General features: G+C 43.6%; 1 protein-coding gene across 1 annotated transcript in view; it reads left to right on the top strand.

The window, feature by feature from the left end:
* Positions 1-21,645, top strand: part of LOC144129199 (hemicentin-1-like) — a 266,934-nt gene that overhangs the window by 35,812 nt on the left and 209,477 nt on the right. The window contains exons 3-5 of the mRNA XM_077663184.1: positions 6,488-6,717; positions 8,084-8,206; positions 17,078-17,249. Coding sequence (XP_077519310.1) covers positions 6,488-6,717; positions 8,084-8,206; positions 17,078-17,249 — 525 coding nt within the window. The remainder of the gene's footprint in view (positions 1-6,487; positions 6,718-8,083; positions 8,207-17,077; positions 17,250-21,645) is intronic.

A 21,645-nucleotide genomic window follows, 5' to 3' on the forward strand; every position in this document is an offset into this window, starting at 1 on the left:
TTCTACTGCCTGTTGTTCGTAAGCTTTTGTGTTATTTTATTGAGAGGACACCTCCAGGAGGACGAAACAACCAAAACCTACTCCCCTTGCGGCTGCTTCCAGCGCTGAACGACACACCGCTCACGAAAGCAACACCCAGGAAGGCCCACTACCCCGCAGTGCTAGGACACTGCACACTTGGATACAGACCGAGGTTGTGGATATCACACCATCAGAACAGCACGCAGGCACAAAATAGGCACCATTCACCGAATCACTGCCGAACTAGGTTTACACAGATACTAGCTCTTAGACAGGCGCCTTTCTGGACCTTACCAGCGACAGTATGCCCACACAGAGGACACCGAAGCGCATAGCGCACAGGAGGTACACTCGGAACAAGCAAATATGAGTCAAAACTGGTAGCGCTAACTATCCCGAACACAAAAGACGAGAAAAAGTTTCCTGATTGCCAGAAAGAAGCAAGAAAAAAAAACAGATTAGTGTTAGAGATCTTATACAAAGACTTGCAAATCATACTTAGAGGAAAGGACAGTACCCAGAGGTCTTAAAAGTTAGCGTCAGGTCCTCTCTTGGTGCTCCGGCCCGAAAAGCTCATTCGACCATTCGATAGAAAGAAGTTTCAAGTGATGCGTCCCTATCCTTTATAGCCATTTTTAAAGAACATTTGGAAGAACAGCAGAATTCTCTTAAATACCGAGTCAATAAAATACCACTAAAAATGGACGAACGAACGACGCTAGTCGGTCTTGTAGCCCGAAAGGAACGTAAGCTTCACATTCCAGGACACCAAAAACTTATTCCAATTAACTTTACGCTGGAAAAAAAGGCGTCTTGGCAGATAAGCAACTGCCCTTCCATTTCGATAGAACCAAAAGATACACTGATAACGCCGCATGATGATGACAAGAATGTAGCTGACATTTCGAAATAAATAAAAAACAGTCACAAACAGACTCGGAAACGTGGCCTCATATTCTGCCTAACAGTAACATTAAGCTCCTATAAACTTCGAGATCTCACAGACTTTCACAAATATTGCGTATTAAGGAGTACTTCACAAAATAGAAATAAAAAACTGTAATTCCAGTTATATTACGAAGAGTCACTCCAAACGCGTTCATTTAACAGAAACGTCGGGCGTTAAATCTACCACTTTCAAAGCTCCCAACAAATGGACACAGAACGCCGAACAAAGCTCCGAGCTAGACTTGTATACCTAATCTGTCTCCAAAAAATTAATAGAAAACCAAAACAAGATGTAAAGCCAAGAAACATTTCCTCGACAGAGCAGACTACACTAAACCAGTTAGCTTCTAGATCCGACATAGTCATTAGGGCAGCAGACAAAGCCGGTAGCATGGTCATCCTGCCACCTGAAAAATACAAAAACGAGCCTCGCAGGCAACTAAGTTAGACTTGCTGCTTTAGGAAATTAGGTATGAACCGCACCCTACGGTTCAGGCAAATAGTTTTAATCAAACTGCACGTCTGGTATCTAAGGAATAAATCTTGCAATCAGAGTTCTTAAATCCGTCAAACAAACCAGCAGGTCGCTTTTACTTACACCCTTAAATCTATAAGGTTTCTGCAGAAGACTTATTTACAGCTGATATCTTGGGCAAGCTGATTATTTTGAAAAAACTATTTGCTTACAGTGAATTTGTCAATTTTTCTGAATCACTAACTTGCAGACATTTCATCATTCTTCCTTCCTTTATCCAGGAAACTACGCACTTGCTTCGAATATTAGAATCACTTACTGACATAGCGGAAAACGTACCGGTTCCACTTTAAACATGAATATTTTCATTACTGAAGGGAACGACGAGCTGTCTAAGCTCTAACTCAATATCAATGCCCGCATGAAAACAAAGCTTTATTTATCTCTGACTACTTTAGTTAGCATTAACGCTCAAATAATTTCTGCTTAATTCTTCTTATTACGTTTCAGTATTCGGAACAAGCAATGGCGCTCGTTTCACACCGATCTCTGATAACAATTAAGTGGGGTTTATCACCATCAGCGCGACTACGCCCCCTTGAATGACTCCTGCGTTTACTTTCGGCACTGCGCACTGAAGGAAAAAGGCCTGTCCCGTATTTCTCCAATTAGGCCTGTCCTGTGCCAGCTATTGCCACGTTATCCCCGCAGATTCCTTAATCTGATGCGCCCACCTAACTTTCTGCCGCTCCCTGCTACACATGCGTTTTCTTGGCATTCAGTCAATTACCCTTAATGACCATCAGTAATCTTGCCTTCGCAGTACTTGCTCTGCCCAACCCCATTTCTTCTTTATTTCGACTTGGATGTCATTAACCCGTGCTAGTTCCCTGACCCACTCTGCCCTCTTCCTGTCTCTTAGTTAAACACCTGTCATTTTTCTTTCCATAGCTCACTGCGTTGTCTTCAATTTAAGTTGAACCATGCACTTGTATGCCCCCTAGTTGAGTACCGGTAAGATACAGCTGTTGCATACTTTTCTCTTGGGGGATTTCGGTAAACTACTATTCCCGATATGTGAGAAACTGCCAAATGCGCTCTACCAACTTCTTATTCTTCTAGTTGTTTCACTCCTGTGATTCGAATCTGCACTTACTGCGTGCTCTAAGTAGATTTGTTCGCTTACTACTTTCAGTGCCACGCTACCAATCGTAAACTACTGTTATCTTCTGACACTGTTGAACATTACTATGGCTTTCTTAATGCCAATTTTTAAGCACCGCGCTCTGCCCTGCCTGTCTAAGGCATTGATCATGCTGAGATAGCGACCTAGCAACGCAATGTGTTCCGCGAGCTGCTGACTACTACTGTATGCTCCATTGACTCTTATCCTCAACTCTTCCCAAGCCCTGCTTTGGAACACCTCCTGTACAAAGGCGGTGAATAGCATTGGCGGGATCGTATCTCCCTGCCTAACACTCTTCCTTATTGGAATTTTATTGCTGACTTCGTAGAGGACTATGGTAGCTTTGCAGCGGGTATAGATACCTGAGTATTTTTGTATAAAGGTTTTGCACTCTGATTCCGCAATGCCTGCATGACTGCTGCGGTTTCAACTTAGTCAAATGCTTTCTCCTAATTTTTGAAAGCTTTACATAGGGGTTGGTTATATTCTGCGCACTTCCCTATTAACTGAATGATAGTGTGAGTAAGGTCTATTGTCGGTTATCCTTTACAAACATTCTTTAATGTTGTCCGGAACGATTACCTCAATAAATACCTTGTAGGCAGCGGACAGTAAGCTGATCTGTCTGCAATTTTTCTAATCCTTGACGTCCTCTTCATAATGGATAAAGGTGGTGGTAGCGCTCTTCCAGGAGTCCGTTACGCTAAACGTCACAAGCCATTGCGTAGACAGGCTGGCTAGTTTTTCTAGCACAATCTCTCCACCGTCCTTCGACACATCTGCTGTTACCTGATTCTGACCACATGCTTTCTCCTTTGGTTGGTCGGTTGGCCTCAATCAAAGCTGGCACATACACAGTGCGGGCGAGTGGCCAAGACATAGGCAGTTAATTGCTGTATACAGGAACATTTTGACGCGAAAAGGAGTAGTCAAAGCTAGTATATAGGCTGATAGATTGGAAGACGCTTTGCTCCTAAGCGCTTCTTTACTTCTTCTTTATTTACTGGCTGGATATGCCATTGCTGTGCAATACTGCCTCTCTCATTGGCGTCCTGGTTGCATTGGCTGCAGTATATATTTGTGTAGGACTTCTCGGCTACTTTGAGTATCTTATCCATATTGCTAATGACATTACACTTTTTGTCAACGCATACATCTTATTTTGCCTATGCTTTCAGGCTACCCGCGTTCTTTAGAGCGTGCTCGATTCTCTCCATATTAGACTTCATTATGTTGTAACCTTCCGCTTATTGATTAGCTTTGATAGCCATGGCAGTTTTATCCTGATTTTGGGGTTAGAGCCTTTCATACTTTCGCGTTTTGTAATAATATATTTCGTCTCCTGAGAGAGCTTGACAATATGTTGTTTATCCTACCACTTGCTTCTACTGCGCACTCCGCAGTGCTAGATGTGATGCTATCGTTAATTGTTTGAACATTAGGATCGTCTTCCTTCTCTAAAACTTAATATCTGTTCTGGAGCTAGATTCTGAGTTCCTCTCCTTTACCTCTTACCACTAACTCTTTGATGGGCTTGCGCCTCACAGTTTCTTCAGGTTCTTCCTTAAGTGCAGGCTAATTCGAGACCTTTACCATTTTGTGGTCGCTACAATGCACCTTTGCGAGGATCCCTACATCCTTCATGATACCGGGGTGGCACACAATATGAAGCCTATTTAATTTTTGGTGTTACTATTGGGGCTCTTCTACGTCCAGTTCCTGTTCTCTCGTTTGCAGGAGAAGATATTCATGATCCATAAATTCTCGCTATCTGTGAACGCTACTAAAAACTCTCCCCTACTATTCCGAGGGCCTGTGCCATAGGCCAGAAAAAAGCATTTGATGCCTTCTCCGTGAACTGACCAATTAAGAAACGTTTCAGATCCAGGCTTACGTAGGAAGTGTTATAATCAAGGATGCTTTAGAATCGTTTGTGGATTCGGAGAAAACTTTTTTGGAATGACTGTGCAATGCGGTCGAAGAAGCAGCCTGGAAAAAATATTGAAGTAAACATTACGTATCAAGTTCGATAAAATTAGAGAAATAGCACTGTGATTTTGTAACAGCAGAGACACAGCAACACAATATCCTTTCAGACCAAAACATGCTCCCAAACGATAATGCTAATGGCTTAACACGGCTTATTACAGAGCAAAACTATTTGCTGTCAGGATGTCACAATGTTTAGCACGTCACCATCTTCAACGTACACTCTGGTGCTCGTGGGCACAGGCAGGAAGTAGCGGTGAGAACACTATGATGTACTTTACTGAACGGCAGCTTAGAGGCATTTCTCACAGCGCTTTATCGCTCTAACCTCCTCGTGGAAACACAAAGGAGTTAGAAGAAAGATATATGAAAGCATCAAACGAAAAAACGTGGGTTGGCCGTAAAGACGTCCGCCGAAGCGACAACAACGGCAGCTTCAGCAGAGAGCAATAGATACCCCCATTCCAAACATCCTGCTCTCCACAAGTGCTTCCCTACCGGTGGCTGTGGTTGAAACAGCCACCGGCCATTGCCTGTGCAGCATCGCTTAATCGCTCCGCCACTGCACTGGTAATGGTATGAGTACTCGCCGCGATCTAAGAATGTGCTGTAGAGAATGACGAATTTCGCATATATGAGCATTAACCCACTAATAATATCACGTCATGTCCTTAAGGCGGAGCTCATGTGTCCCCATCCAATTGAAGAATGAACAGCTCCTTTCGCACGTCCACTCGGTTTAACTGCGATAAAGCCCTACCACTTTTTTATTTTCTGAGCATGTGTTGAGAGATGGTGGGAGCGCTTGATACGAACTGTTTAAATGGCACCATTCCAGGCAAGAGTCAAGGCCTCCTTGACAGGCCGCCATAAACCGAATGTAATAATAGAGCCTAGGGAAAAAGATAGACAGCTTCTGTTTTACACAGATTCTGTAATTTTGATTTAGCTGACTGCATCCCTGTGTTTTGAATAAGAGCCTTGTTAAATCCAAATTATTACTTTATGTTAAGATTTGAGTAAGAGGCGCAAATGACAAGTTAGCAATGAAGGCATTTCCGCGCTAGTGTCTCGTTTCTCCCCGTATTTTGTCTGTGTCTCTTTGTTGCGTTGATGCTGTCTGGATAACAGGGTTCCTTGTGTTCCAGAGGTTCATTGTGCCGAATAGCCAACCAACTAACGCAGCGCTGTCTGTCAAAGGGTTGGTAAAATTTCAGACTTTTGAAAGCTCGAGAAACGGAGATAAAAGACATTCTTGTAGACAGGATGAAGAGAACTGCCGTGGTGGCTCAGTGGTTATGGTGCTCGGCTGCTGACCCGAAAACTAAGGGTTCTATCCCTGCCGCGGAGGTCGCATTTGGATCGAGGCGAAATGCTAGAAGTTCGTGTGCTGTGCTATGTCGGTGCACGTTAAAGAACCTGATGTGGTCGAAGTTATCCGGAGCCCTCCACTACGGCGTCTCTCTCAGCTTGAGTTTCTTTAGGACGTTCAACCCGAAACGAAAATGAAACGCAGGATTAAGGGCACTCACACATTTTCCTTGCGAAGCAAAAATCAACAAACAAGTTTACTTGTATGCTCAATCAATCGCAAGCGCAATCAAGAGAAAAGTACGCGTTGTTAACAAGTTTCCAAACACCGTCTTGAATTTTAGTTTTCCTCATTGCTGTTTTTTTTTTGTTTACTATTATAAATTTTTGAGTGCGCTTCGTCCTGTGTGCAAGTATCTGTTCTCCCTTTTGTCCCGCTTCTGAAATTATGCGCCCAGGAAGATCGCCGCTCGCATGCACGAATTATAGATCATGACAAACGGCAAGCACACCTGACGAAGTGAAAGAGTTGCGTTGATTGTACCCTTTCTTTACAGTGGTGGGTCCGCCGCTGGTGACCCGCGACCCCGGACACTTCGAGCAGCGGCTACGCAGCCTGTCTCTACGTGGCGGCGGAGACTGCCCCGAGATGGCGCTAACCGCACTGCGCGAGGCACTACGGCTCTCACTGCGAGGCTCGCAAGTTTACCTGTTCACCGACGCCCGTGCCAAAGACTACCACCTGTTGGCGGCAGTGCTAGCCTTTGTGCAGTTAAAGGAATCACAGGCAGGTGGCTCCCTAGCACGCTCCCATCTGACCGTATCGAAGCAGTGGTTCCCTGTTTTTTAAATTCTAGTGCCCATGCCTATGGCCACGTTGCATTCAAGAAGACTTTCTCCGCTTCCCTTCTTCCTGCCTTCTCTGTTTCATCTGTTAAGCACTGAATGGAAGTAATGGATTGCAAAATGCGTTTACTACATCATTTTTCAGGAACAAATTATTCGCTAACACTGTGACCTACAGTGCCGAATACTGTGGTGTAAGCGATTTTTTTTATTATGTTTTGCAGTGGGTGGGGAGATTATAATATGGCCGGCATTGAAAAGGGCCTTTTGTTTGTCTGGGTTTGGTGTCAGACAAACACACATTACTGGTAAGAGGCTGACGGGACAAGCGCTTGTTTCGTGTACCTTTACGTGCGGTGTGGTTTAGTCATAACCCAACTAGCCCGGAAACAAACGTCGCTGTAATGGGTTCATTCGGTCCCATTTGCTCATTAAACTTTACTGAGGGGCGTCTTTAGGCTTTTTCTGAAATTTTGATGACCACACAATGTTAACAGTCAAGAATGCCCGGTTGGTATTCATGTGTGCTGCCATTGTAGAGAAAAAAAAGCAATGTAAACTGGATCAATTCGTTGACGACTAGAATGCACATGTTCCCTTTTTTTACATTATGCTTATTGTTCCCAAAATGTTTTCGTGTAGTATGCATAAAATGTTCATTTCCCGGTCTGTAACAGCCTGCGAGGGCTAAACAGCAACGTAAATACAATAAACAAACCAGTCTTCACAGGCCGGTACGTTTCATCGTTCGGTATTTGAATACTTCTGGCTAGGTGTCTCATCGCTGAACGTTTCGGACAACGCCATTCTGCATTTGTGCAGTGTACTCAAGCTTTAGGTTGTGTGGAGTCAATAAAAGGCCTCACTTTGCCCTACTGTACTTCGAGGAAAAGAAAACATGGACATAAATCAATGAAGCATACGACTGGGTACATTTCAACGATGAGGGAATACACCACGCGGCTGTCCATTAGTGGTGCCCAGTAGTACTTCGCGACAAAGTTCCAAGTTTGAATGAAGGAAATATGTAAACATTTTGTGTTGTGCTCCTTATGAGATTTACTCAAAAGGAATGGTTTGTTGATTGTAATTTTTCAAGTTTATGCGCGACACTTTGATATTTTTTGGGAATTGCTTGCAGCTTTTCCACTTCATGCTCATGCCGCTTTAAACTTATGGCTGTGAAGACGAGAAGAAACATCGATGGAAGCGGTGGTTCATAGTTTCCCCCTTTTGGAGGGAATCAGTCTTAAAATGTGGAGAAGCATTGCCATGCGTCGTTCAATCTTATATGCGTTTTATTGCAGGTCGTCTTCTTCCTGACTGGAGACTGCGGTGATCCCACACAACCCGGACTGGTCGCCTTTCAACAAATCGCTGCTGCGAGCTCCGGCCATGTATTCCGCTTGCGCGAGACAGATGTGAAAGAGGTATTATTTTGCACTTTCTCTTGTTTATTCAGCGGGCTGTATTATGTTGAAATGTGTTGACACAAGCAAAATAGTCTACACCTAAGCTAGGGCGCAGTGAACGTGACAGTGTTATGCGCTGCTAGGAACAACGTGTCCAAAGGGAGCGACGTGCTCTGAGGTGACATTCTCCGCTCGTCCTGAAGGGAAGACAGAGAAGACGTCTAAGCAGCCTTTAAAGCACAGAAATAGCTGTGAGACAACAGAAGCATGCAATGTTCAGGCATGTCGCGATGTCAGAGACTGCATTGTAGATTCTAAGTTCTAAAAAAAAACTGAGCATCCTGAAATGGATCCTGCCTGCCAACTATCATTAATAATAAAAAATGGCCTAGTAAACGGTGTGGTTGACTGGTCGTGGCGCTTCAGGACAGAGAGTAGACTAAAATTGGAAAAAATGAAGATTTTTAAAGTTTCTTGCACCTTTTTAATGTCTACACCTTGCTGAACATTATTCAGCGTCTCACATCTTTTTTGCCCTTTAGCAGAAAGCGCACAGCCTTTCATGCAGAGCCAGCTATCAGGAGGGTGCACCACAGTTCTTTGGTGCTTGCCTTGACTCGCATTCGTGCTGAAAATTATGATGCCAGATCCGAAGTAGAAAACTTTATAACCTCATCTTATTTCTTACCAGCGTGAGAGAGCGCAATAAAGGTGAATTGTACGTTTTATGAAAAACTAGCATGTTTTCCTCAATACTCTTGTTGCCTGTGTGAGGGGCGCGATTTCTTCCTTGTGCGTGGGTTGTTTCAAACTTCTTTTTTGCATTTATTGAAGGATTAGAACACATGTACATGAATGTCTCGGTCACATATCTCTCTGCTGCGTTGAAAACACCTGGAATCTTGGTGCGCCTAGAACGTCCTGATGAGAAACGAGCCTTTGGTGTTGGTGCTAAAATACTTGCTGAAATCAGGTCTTCGGGCTATAAAGTCTGTTTGCAGTAATTAGGTAAGCGAGAGCTTACAAAATGGAGTCACCACTGCATGTCTCAGAAAAATCACCTGTGCTCACTCACAAAAGTTTAGTCAACATTTGGGCTTGCTCAAACTCAGACTCGCACAGTCCTGGGCTCACTCGAACTAATGAATTTAGACTTACTTAGGCTCACAGCTCATGGGGACCAACTCCAACCCACGACTCATCCGGTGTCAGCCATTTGTAACTCAATACTAACTTTGGCTCTCAAACTCATCTGGGATCCCTCACTCGTTTAGACTCACGAGTAATCTGGCCTCACACATTTCTACTCATGACTCATTTGGGCTCACTCACCCATTACTACTCACGACTAATCTGGGCTCACTCCCTAATCTCAACTCGACTAATTTGGGCTCACTCGTTTCGATTCAAAACACACATTGGATTACTGTAGTGTCCAGGCAAACGCCCACGACCGACCAAGACACGCGACAAAGGATCCCCGCACGCACTCAGAAACGTGGTGAAACTCTGGCAACGTCTTTCGGATAAGCAGCCGAGCACCATAACCACTTAATCACCGCGGCGTCTGGTGCAGTAGAAGTAGGCGGTAGTATGGTTCGACAGGATACTAGCACACTATTTTATGAGACGAAAAATCTTAGTAGAAAACGCCAAAGCATTAAAGCGTCTAACCCTAAGAACAGGATAGAACAGAATAGAATAGAATGGAATCAAATTTAATAAATTAGCGCAAGGTAGTCGACATTAAGAAGTTTACCGTGAAGAAAATCGATCATGCTCTAAAGAACGGAGGTAGCCTAGATGCAGTGAAGAGAAAACTAGGCATAGATAAAAATCATATGTGTCCGCTAATAGACACAGTGGGCAATGTCATTAGAAATATGGATAAAATAGTTAAAGCACACGAATAATTCCACAAAAATCTATGCAGTGGCCAATGTAATAAGAACGTTAATGAGAGAGGCAGTACACAACAGCAATTGGACAGCCCGCCTGTAAAGAAAGAGGAAATAAAGAAAGCCTCAGGAGCAATGCAAAGGGGGAAAGTAACTGATGATCGAGGATCAGGTAACAGCAGATCTCTTGAGGGACGGAGAGGAGATTGAGCCAGAAAAAATGGCCACCTTGTATAAGCAATGGGTTATGATCTCCAGCGTATTAGAAGCTTTGAAGAACGCTAACATTATTTTAATTCATGACAAAATAGGCGTCAAGGGCTTGAAAAATTAGACAGTTCAGCTTACTGTTCGTTACCTAAAAGGTATTTACTATTGTAATCGCTAATAGAATCAGGACAACCTTAAAGTTCAATCAACCAAAGATGCAGCACACTTTCGTAAAGGATACTCGAACAAAGACGATATTCGCACTATTAATCGGGTAATAGAGAAATGCGCAGAATATAACCAACCACTATATACGGCGTTCATTGATTACGAGAAAACATTTGACTCAGTGGAAACCTCAGTAGTCATGCAGACATTGCGGAATGATGGTGTAGAACAGTCTTAAGTGAATATATTGGAAGATATCTATAACGACTGCACCGCTACCATATTCCTTCATTAAGTCGGCAATAAAATTCTAATAAGAAAGGGTGACAGGCAGGGAGGCACTATCTCGCCAGTGCTATTAACCGGCTATTTACAGGAGGTATTCCGAGGCCCGAATTGGGACCAGTTGGGGATAAGAGTTAATGGAGAATATCTAAATTATCTGCAATTCGCTGATGGCATTGTCTTGCTAAGTCACTCAGGACATAAACTGCAAAGCATGATCAATGAGTTAGACAGGCAGAGCAGAAATGTACGTTTTAAAATTAACATGCAGAAAACCAAAGTACTGTTCAACAGTCTAGCAAGGCAACAGCAGTTCACAATTGACAGCGAGGAGCTGGAAGTGGTAAGAGAATACGTCTACTTAGGGCAGGTAGTGGCCGCTGATCGAGATCATGAGAGGGAAATAACTAGAAGAATAAGATTGGGGTGGAGAGCATATGGCAGGTTTTCCCATGTCATGAATGGCAATTTACCAATATCCCTGAAGAGGAAAGTATACAACAGGCGTATCTTACCGGTACTCACTTGCGGGGTAGAAATGTGAAGGCTAACGAAAAGGGTTCAGCATAAGTTAAGGACAGCTATGCCAAGAAGCTATGCCAAGCTAAGCCAAGAAGAATGATATTTGTAACGTTAAAAGACCGGAAGCGGGCAGAGTGGGTGAGGGAACAAATTCGTGTTAGTGACATCCTAGTCTAAAAAAGGACACATAATCGGAAGGAAAGAGAGCCGCTGGTCCATATCGGTAACCAGTGGCTTCTAATAGAAAGCAAGCGTAGCAGGAGGCGGTAGAAAGTTACATGGGCGGATCAGATTAAGAAGTTGACGGGGAGACGATGGCCGCAGGTGACAAATGACAGATGTTATTGAAGAGACATGGGAGAGGTCTTCGCCCTGCAGATGGCGTAGTCAGGCAGCTCATGATGATGGTGATGTAGGGATAATCTTTTTTGTTCATTTCATCGTTATTTCGTTCTGTTTATTAGCACTGAGACAGAGCGCAATGGTCTCGTTGTGACAGGCTAACGGCCGAAGTCCTCAATGCCCAAATATTCTTCCTTTTTAGACGCTGAAATCAACTATTGTAGGGCTATATAACGCCGAAAAGTAAATATATTCACACTGTGTGGCGGCTGTGCTGAACGAAGAAGGAGTGGAAGACACGCAAAGAATATTCAGTCGGTCCTATTCGGTCCTGCTCTCAAGCCTTCCCCGCCCTGCACCTATAAGAGAACCCACTTCATACGAAACAGTATTTTACCAAAAAATTATTCGTTTAGAAATTCCGGAACAGATTTTATGTAAAGTCGACTTGCATAATCAAGACACTGAAAGCGCCACTTTATTACATCGCACCTATCAATTACAGAATTCTTATTTCATGTATAATGTTTTCGGCCATAAAGGGGTAAATCGAGCCCATTAAGCTCTCGAGCGCTGTTGGCACTACAGGTAAATATCTGAGAATGGCGACATTTAAAGCAGGACTAAATTGCTCTGCCTCTTCTTATTTGTTTATTTGTGCAAAAATTTCGGATCTTAAGCGATTCAAGCACGAGGGCAAAAACAGAAACAGAACAAGAATAAAAACAGAGCAATACAACACAGCCTACTGGAGCGTCTCTGGTGCACTCCGCTCCGCTGAATAGCAAGTTATTCAATTCCGCTATCGTGTGCGAAAAAATGGCAACTTGAAAGCTTCTCTTCGTGTAATTAGGCGACAAATTACTAAAGGTGTTGGTGTTGAAAGTGCCGCGTTACAGAAGATGTTAGATATGGTGGAGGAACAATCGGTAGTTCACGGTTACGAAGCTAGGTAAGAAATTCACGGTGTTGCTTTTTTCTAGCATTTAACGGATGAATTCCAATTAGTTTTAGTCGGGTTAGCTGCGGAATCGGACAATGAGTATTTAGTGTAAATAAATCTTACTGCTTTTCAGGAAATTCGTCCAAGTAGGTTAATACTAATTTAGTGCATGGGCCCCATGCTACGCACGCATACTCGAGTTTCGGCTTGATTGGTGATATGTTAGGAAGTATAGTATAAGCTGGTCGCGGTTGTTTGAAGTTTATGCCTGAGGAACCAATATTTACGCAAGGCCGATGAGCAGACGTTTTTGATGTGAAGGTTCAAAGATAAAAATATTGGAGACTGTCACGCCTAGGTACTTATAGCTGGTGACGGCCGTCAATGGTACTGTGCCTGACTGCTGTATGTAATAGAGGGGATATTTTTGCGGTCAATGCGAAGGAAGTTACAGTTTTCAGGGTTAAGAGCCATATTCCTGTTACTGCACCATCAAAGTATGTTATTCATTAGTAAGTTAAAGTTAGTTTGATCACTGGTGGAAGTACTTTGTTGGTACAGAATACAGTTGTCAGGAAATGACCGCTTTTGCACACCATTGTAGACTGTGTTAACATTATTATTGATATGAACAAAAAAATGTAACGGAGCAAGGACACTAGCCAGCAGTACGCCGCGAACAAACATGAAGGCAGTCCGAAGTTTGGCTACCCACGACAAGAAACTGCCTTTAGTTACTTAAATAATTTGAACCAAGGATATTTGTATACTTCGAAAGTTGATATTAGCAGTTTTTGAATCAGTTTTGTCAGGACGCACTGCATGAAAGACTTCACTGAATCTGTAAAGGCGAAATGAAATTGACAATTATTATTGAGGAAGGATGCGAGCGAATAAGTTACTAATTGTGTAACTGCCAATTGCCCTTTACGGAATCAGTGTTGAAATAGAGTTAAGATAAAATGCTTGGCGAAAAAATCTGTATTATGAGCAGCAAAATCATTTGATTACAACAAATGAACGTGAGATAAATCGGATGATAGTTTTTCCTTGAGCGATTGTCTTTTTTAAGACAAGTACAATTCGAGCGTTCCAGCAGTCATTTTAAAGTTGTCGAGTGAACAAAGAAGCACAGAAAATGACAACAATAAATGTAGCGGGTGTGGGCACAACATAACGACAAAGAAACACATTATGGATATTATCAGGACCGTAAGAAGTTTAATTTTCAGGTTTAACGACACAGACAACACATCAGCTTAACAAATAAAGCTAGCTTGTGCTTAGTGATACTGAGTCACATTGCTTTGGTTTGACACCAACGGGGAAAATACGCCACAGAAGGAACACTTAAAAAAGTTGTTGAAGCTAGGGCAGGATATACGTAGCGAAAGCGCGGCGACATCTGGTTCGGAAGAGTAATATATAAAATCTGTGCATTCACCAGATGCGCCGTCGTGGCGGAATGGCAGCGTCTTCGCCTCAAACGCCCAAGGCCCTAGTTCGATTTCCCAGCCTCGGCACAGGGTTTTTTAGTGAGTGTGCGGGGATTTCATTTGTCCAAGCCAATACTTTGCACTGGCTTGGACAGAATTGCTAAAGATATTAGGCTTTGTAAAGGAAATAGCTTAAATGTGTTTTTTGCCGCCAAAACACATAAGGAAGGAATGCCGTTCAGAAGTATCGTCACTGAAAGAGGGGCTTGGCAGAGCCATGTTAGTTGTTTCCTGCTAAGGCGTCTTAATAGTTTTGAAGTCGAATACCCATTTTCTTGCAGGAACTTGGATGTTGTTAACTTTTTGAATGATAATAAATCGTCAGGTTATATGTTTTCTATTGACGTTGTTGATCTGCTCTATTATATCCCACTGAGTGAGTTGTTCGCCGCTGTACAGTCGTGCATTGAAAAAAATGCGGCGGTTTCCTTCCAGAACGCTGTCGGTGTTTCTGTTGAGAATTTCTTGGCAATTTTAGAGTACTACTTGCCTTTCACTGTGGTATCATTTGAAGACCAGCTGTTTGTTCATAAAAAAGGAATTTGCATTGGTTCTTGCGTGGCTAGTGTGCTATGTGTAAAAGCTTCCTTGCACAGATGGACAGGCCATTGGCGGAGACTTTTGACGAAGCCAAAGTGCTGAAACGCTTACATATGTTGACGATTTTTAATTATTTTAAAGAAACGGGTTTTCTCATCTTATCCACAAACAGTGGAAGAAGTTTTATGTGGTTTTAAACTACTTGGAAAAGGTTTGGATTTCACCCATGAGCTTGCCCAAGGCAATAGAATGCAGTTTTTAAACAATGAAATCACCCTTAACGACAAAAGCTTTTGCTGGATGTATCACCCTCGCGCACAAAAAGAATTAATAACCTATGATTCTTCCAGTTCGAAGACTGTAAAGCGCGCCATTGCTCAGATGTGCCTGGAAGCGTCGCTGAAGAAATCATGTTGCCATACAGCGGAGGAAAGTTTTCAAAACCAGATTCAGAAGTTGGAAAAAGCAGGCTTTCCAACGTCGATCTTAAGCGAAGTACCTGAAGCTTTGCTGCGAAATTTGAAGAAAAAACGTAGTAAAAAAGGTGACCAGGATCAGGGCACCAAAAGCGAAAGTAGACCGCTTGTCATCCCGTACACCCATAAGGTGGCCCACAATTTGAAGCATGTGGGAACAAAATATAAGGCTCCTGTGGCTTTTTCCGCCCCAAAGAAACTGGCTGCCTTGTGCGTTAAAAATGATTCCAACGCGGTAAACAAAACTGAATGTAAAAAGAGACATGCAGCTGCGCTTGTTAAATGTGCTATGGTAGTCGTCTATCATATTCCTCTCACGTGCGGAAAGAAGTAGAGCGGACAAACCGGCCGCTGCATTAACGACCGATAAGCAGAACATAATCGGGATTTACCAAATGGTACTGGTTCACATTTGCTGCATCATTGTAAAGCCTGCGGAGACGAAAGAAAGATTAAGTGTGTACCAAGGCTGAAAGAAACGAAGGTTTTAAACAGAAGTAAGGACCAGACAGCCCGTGAACTGTTGGAGGCCTTCTATATTAAAAGCAACTGTAGTGATTGTGTTAGTGCCCCATCAATCACGATTTATAAGGATGAAACTGCTTTCTTTAGATACACGGGGGTGAGATACCTGTGTGCCTCACCTATCTTAATCCACTTTTTTTGTAAAAGCCTCGCGCGCATGTGTGGTTCTTGCTACCCATCTTGCTTGTGGTCCTTATAATCATTCGCATTTGCGGTGAATAAACAGTTGAAAGTTGCGCCTGTCCGGTCGTCTCACTTGCTATGTGTTGCCTTTTTGGCGCTACAGCCCTTTTCTGGAAACATGCACCAACTACCCCACCCCCCCACACACACAAAACAAAACTATTACTCAGAGATATTTGAAGCAGTTCGCTCTTATTCTAAATATTGCCAGCGTGTACAATAACAACGCACAGCTCGGTCCTGTAAGCTTGAAATATCGATTATGGCTCTGGAAGACGGGATGGAATTTTTTTTCTCCTGTCGGTTTTCAGTTCCGCCCCAGAGAAAAATGTCGCCACCAATTTTCAGCTTATCGTGCATTAAGAATACTTTCCCTCCTGAAGCTTTCTCTTTTCTGCACTTTCTCAAAGCATCATCCTTTTTTTTTAGTGGATTGGAAGCAGTCACCCTGAATAGATAATCCCATCCTTTTAGAAGGGTGGATACTTGGGCTTGTTGGTCCGTAATTCAGGGGAAAAAAACTTAGCGCATAAAAGACAAGGACTGAGAAAGACAAACACACAAGGCGCTAACTTCCAACAATAATTTCTTGCGCGAAGAAAGGGTGATTTTTATACCACCGCATCGTAGTTGCAGCATCATAGCAGTGCACCAGCAAAGCATATCACCCAGATTTGCAAGCTCCTTTGGCACCAGCGTAACAGAATGGCTACTTACACAGTAAAGTTTAAAAAAATCACTGCACCTTTCCTTTGTGCAATAAATCAATGTTAGAAGTTAGCGCTGTGCGCATTTGTCTTCTCAGACCTTGTCTTTCTGCGCTACGTTTTTTCCCTCCATACTTTTAGGTTCTCGCTTTTCAAAGTATTGCCTTCTCTTCGCGCCACTAAATTTGCTCCAAAGATTCAAAGTTCAATTTTAGCTTGCCTTAAAAAACTTCTGTCATTACGTTTTACTTCAGCTCCATTATGCCTCCTAGGGGTAATAAGAAATTCCGTTAGTGATTAAATTGCCGCCCCTGCTTCTATCCTCAAGGAGTGTGAATTTGTGTTTGACAGTGCACAATGTTTTACTCCGATTTCAGCCTGGCCTGTAAGTGGGCGGACTGCCCCTGGACCTTCGTAAATAATTGTAGTGATCTGGTTCAGCTTAAGTTGAAGGCCATCAGTTTTTCTCAGTTAGCTGCGTCTTCAAATAACTGATGTCACGAAGTGCACCGTGACAAGCTGCCAAACATAAAGAAGGCTTCATCGCTGGACACTAGGAACGCGCGGCTTAACCGTCTGCGTCTATCATTCCAGGTTGCTAATTTCGTCAAGGCATCAATGCAACCGGACAAAGTGAGCCTGGTTTCAGTGGATGCGCGGTCTCAGGATATTCATCTGCTGGAAATGAACATCGACAGCACGGTGCGTGAACTCATGGTCTCCATTTCCGGCGAACGGCCACAACTCGTCCTCATCAACCCACAAGGTAGAACCTTTTGTTCGAGCGCTTCATCACACCCTTACAGGACTTAGGCCACTATTTTGGACACTCACACAATTGGGTAACTTTTTGGAGCAAAATTCTAACCCCCTTCTCCCCCCCCTCATATTGAATCTAATCGTTACTTTTTCGTTTCATGTTATTTATTCTAAAGCTCTCAGTTGGGCTAGTTGGTTGTCGTAATCACACATGTTTATTAGCCTATATACACAGAGACGGACAGAGGCAACAAGACGCACGCTAGACTTGCAACTGAAACTTTACTGACCGAAGTAAGTATTTACAATTTTTGTTCTTTTTTTCTCTTGTAACACTGGTGGCACCCAACAGCTGCTCTCGCGTCATATTACAAGAATGAAACGAAAGAAAAAAATAAATGACGGAGACGAGGAGAAAACCTATAGCAGATAAAAGAGCACGTTGAAACGGAAGTATCATGAATGATGCCTACAGCTAACATATCTCGTAAATGCATGAAACAACAAGAACAGCGCGAGACCTAAAGGCCATACATACAATGCGATAGTGGAATTGAAGGTGGCGAAAAAAAAAACGGCGTCTCGGTGATGCTCACGGCGCCCAATAAACTGGGCCAAACATGCCGTACCATCAACGAAGGAGAAAGAAAAAACAGCGCCTGCACTAAGAAAAACCGTACCAGAGCCGGCAAGTGTCAAAAGGGCGTCATCTATAACATCCGCTTTCTCTGCGGGAATCGCTGCGTGTGGACAGACTGCCCGTTACCTAAGGGAACGACTGCAGGAGCACCAGCTGAAAGTTAAAGCCGTTGCCACAGAAGGCCACTTTGCCGAACATTGTAAACTGCGCCCACACAAGCCTGCAGCATGCGTACCTGTATGGAAGGAAAAGGTGGCCTCAGGAAGGGTAAGCACTCAAGAAAGTAGGGAAACCCTAGAGGCCTTTCACTTAGCAAAGGACGAAGAAAAATGTGTGAGCAAACCTTGTCGCCCTCACTCCGAAGGAAAGACTTTATTGCGCACATACGTACGTAATTCATTCTAATGTATGACAACACGATTTTCACCTGATTAATCTATGTCAGTGTGCGGTATTTGTTCCCAATATTGCATAAGGTTCTTTAACGTCGTTTTAAGCCTCTTTTAATGCCTTCTTCACCTTTCACTTTTTTTCGCTTTCGTCGTTTTTGGCAAGTTTCTCTCATTTTGTGGCTTTCGAAACACCTCCTTTTATCTGTATTATATCCCTTTTTTACACAGTTGTGATGCCGCTTTTCTGGCGTGCTTCCACGTGACTTATAAATTGTACGGTGTCTTTATTTTTTTATTTTATGCGCTGGGTGTACATCTTTCAAATCTACTATCGCATTGCATTTATGACCTTTAGGCGTCACGCTTTTGTTGTTATTTTATGCCTTTACCCGGTTCGATATCTGCAGGCATCATTTATGCTACATATCACTGCCGTTCCAGTGCATTGTTTAATCTAGTGTTGTTTTCTCACTTTCACGGGCATCTATTTTTGCTTTTTTGTTATTTTCTTTCTTGCATTATTCTCATATGATGCGAGAGCAGCTGTTAAGTGCCACGAGTGGTACAAGAGAAAAACAAAGAAGAAAAGTATAAATACTTGTTTCGGCCAGTAACGTGTCAGTGGGAAGTCTAGCATGCGTCCTAGCTGTTCCCTCTTTCTTTCCGTGTCTGTGTATACAGGGTAGTAGATATGTGTGATTTTAGTGGTATTAATTCAAGAAAATAACACAGGACTTTTTTCTTCGTGGACGGGAAGCTAGAAAACTGCCTGGCGAGATTACGCCACCCTTGGACCAACAGCAGTTGACACTCAATTAAGCACACGTTTGAGCAGGATTAATACCATTTTATAAAGGGAACAAGTGCGGGGTGTCGAACCGGAATTTTTTCAGGTTCGGTTCGCTTTCGAGTTCCCACCTTTCGGGTTCAATTCCGGGTTGGGCTCAAGAGCGACTTTCCGTTCCAGTCCGAACCGGCTCAGACCGGAGTGAACCAGTTAAAGGGACACTGAGGAGAACTCTATGAATTTTTTTTTGTTAGCAAAATCTGATAGTTCGGCATTTCATGGTTTTGTTGCCGCTTGTTCGGGCGCGAAAGATGCATTTATTTCAAAGAAATTTGGATTCGAAGTTGAAAAAGTTTTTCCCGCCCCTCTGATTCAAAATCAGGGAACTCTTATGACGCCACGGCAACTCTTATGACGTCACAGAACGGATGACGTGAATCGTGACGTAACGCAGACTCCGTGATTTCTGACTGCTAGCGGTGCGGTGTGCAACCTTCCTTTGCAAGCCTCAGAGATTCGTGACGTCCATGAAGTAAAGAAAATTCCTCCAAGGTGGCGCCTCTTGTCCCAGGAAGTCATCACGCTTGTACTTGCGAGATTGGCCTGTGGCGGCGATACCTGTATTTTGGTTCTTGCTAATTTCTACATTACTAGAGCTTTGTTTTCAGGAAGAGCGGCGTTTTTGTGATCAGGAGCTGCTATTCTATGGATACAAGCCAACTTCAATTTCTCCTCAGTGTCCCTTTAAAGCGTGTTCAGACCATAAACAGATGTGTATGTAGATGGGCTTTAATCGTCTTCATTAAGCTGTTTACTTTTCTCTGTGACAGTGGCTTATAAAATAAAAAATACAAAATTTGCTCAGTGCGAGATGTTTTCTCTTTACCTAGGTTAATTTACAGTGCGCGGCAAAAAGATGGGAATTGACGGCAAAGAGGCGTGGAATGAGATGAACTAAAAATTTGTGTAAATCGGCTATGTATACGTCAGAATTCATCTTTATGAGGTGCATAAGGAGAAAAGCTGATGTATTTGCACCTACAAACCCCTTCAGCTTCAGCACTTTCGGAGACCCCGTCACGCGAATAATAGGTCTCCCCTGAAGATCGTGTTAGTCGGGAATTTATCGTATGCTGGGACTTACGAGGGCGCCGTCAGGACCGCCGCACTCGCCCTGTTCCTGCACACAATTTATAGAGGAGGCCGTCCTGTATCGGCAGGTACATACAGAAAAAAAACACCTTTCTGTCACCCAAAAAACGACTGGCCAGTCACCCCCGCCCCCCGCAGGCGCACCTGCAATATGCCTTTTGAAGAGCTTACGAAATATATTTTTTTATTTAAATCGCCTGTTGGACATCGCCTATGTAGCTCACTTTATAATAAGGTGTATCACATAAGATTGTACACAATTTTTAAAAATAGGCTGAGTTAGAAGGGTGATTTCTTTGGTATAACATTGTCAGCGGTGTAGCACGTCAGATTACAGCTAAGACGTGCTAACTAGCAGGCTCCTTAAGTAATAATGGCAGCTATTATTGTTAGGGTCCTCAATTATCGAGATGCGTGTAGCCCACGGTAAGCAATATTCATATTAGTTTTTAACTGTTTGGAAAATGCGCTGTGAGAATTCCCAAGTACGCATCCACTTGACTTGGAATTGTTTATAAGAACAGGACGTCACTTTATGCACAATGCCGAGACTCCTACAGGCGGCTTTTTTGAACATTCACAATTCATCAGCATCATCATCATAAGACTGAGCACGCCCACTGCACGGCAAATGCCTTTCTCATGTCTCTCTAGTTAACCGTGTCCTTTGCCAGCTGCGGCCCCCGTATCCCCGCAAATTTATAACCCACTGTCACGGGAGCACACTCGGACCGAAAGAATGGACTAGGCGACAGGTATACCTACAAAAACGCACATTTAATACACCCTACGTGGCCCACACACTAGAACACAAAACTAACAAAACTAACACAAAACACAAAGACCATAAATACACACGACCTGGGCACACTGCTACCAACGTCTACTACTGGCGTTCTACTATAGCGGTCGGCGTTCGTGCTCACGGTTGGTTCGCTGCGGCCGTGGCATTGTATAGATCCAGTGGCCGGCGTCGGGGCGGCGTTCGACGTGCTTGGGCTGGCGTCGCTGGCGGCGTCGCTGGCTGCGTCGTATAAGCTCCAGGTCCAAGCGCCCGTGGAGGTGATGCCGGTGTTGTTGGCGTTGGGGGCACCACCCGGATGGGTGGCAACAGCGCTGGAGACACCCCTGGCCGTAGCAGGTGGTAGCGTCCTCTGTTGACTCCCCGAAACGGGCTCAGGCACGGCAGGAAGTGCCTGAGAAGGACGAGAACCCTGTCGCCCGGATTCAAGTTTCTGTGAATGACTTTCTTGTCATAATATAGCTTACGGCGTTCACGCGCCTTTTCCAGCCCTTGATGCGCAAGCCTGCATGTTTCCTTCAACCTGTCCCGAAACTCAAGAACATATCTGTATGTTGTCTTGAGATCTGATGCAATCTCTTTACTAGCCCACAGCTCCTTGAGTATTGTAAGTGTACTTCTAACAGTTCT

This window comes from Amblyomma americanum, chromosome 1, assembly GCF_052857255.1.
Source record: "Amblyomma americanum isolate KBUSLIRL-KWMA chromosome 1, ASM5285725v1, whole genome shotgun sequence".
Classification (NCBI taxonomy): Eukaryota; Metazoa; Arthropoda; class Arachnida; order Ixodida; family Ixodidae; genus Amblyomma; species Amblyomma americanum.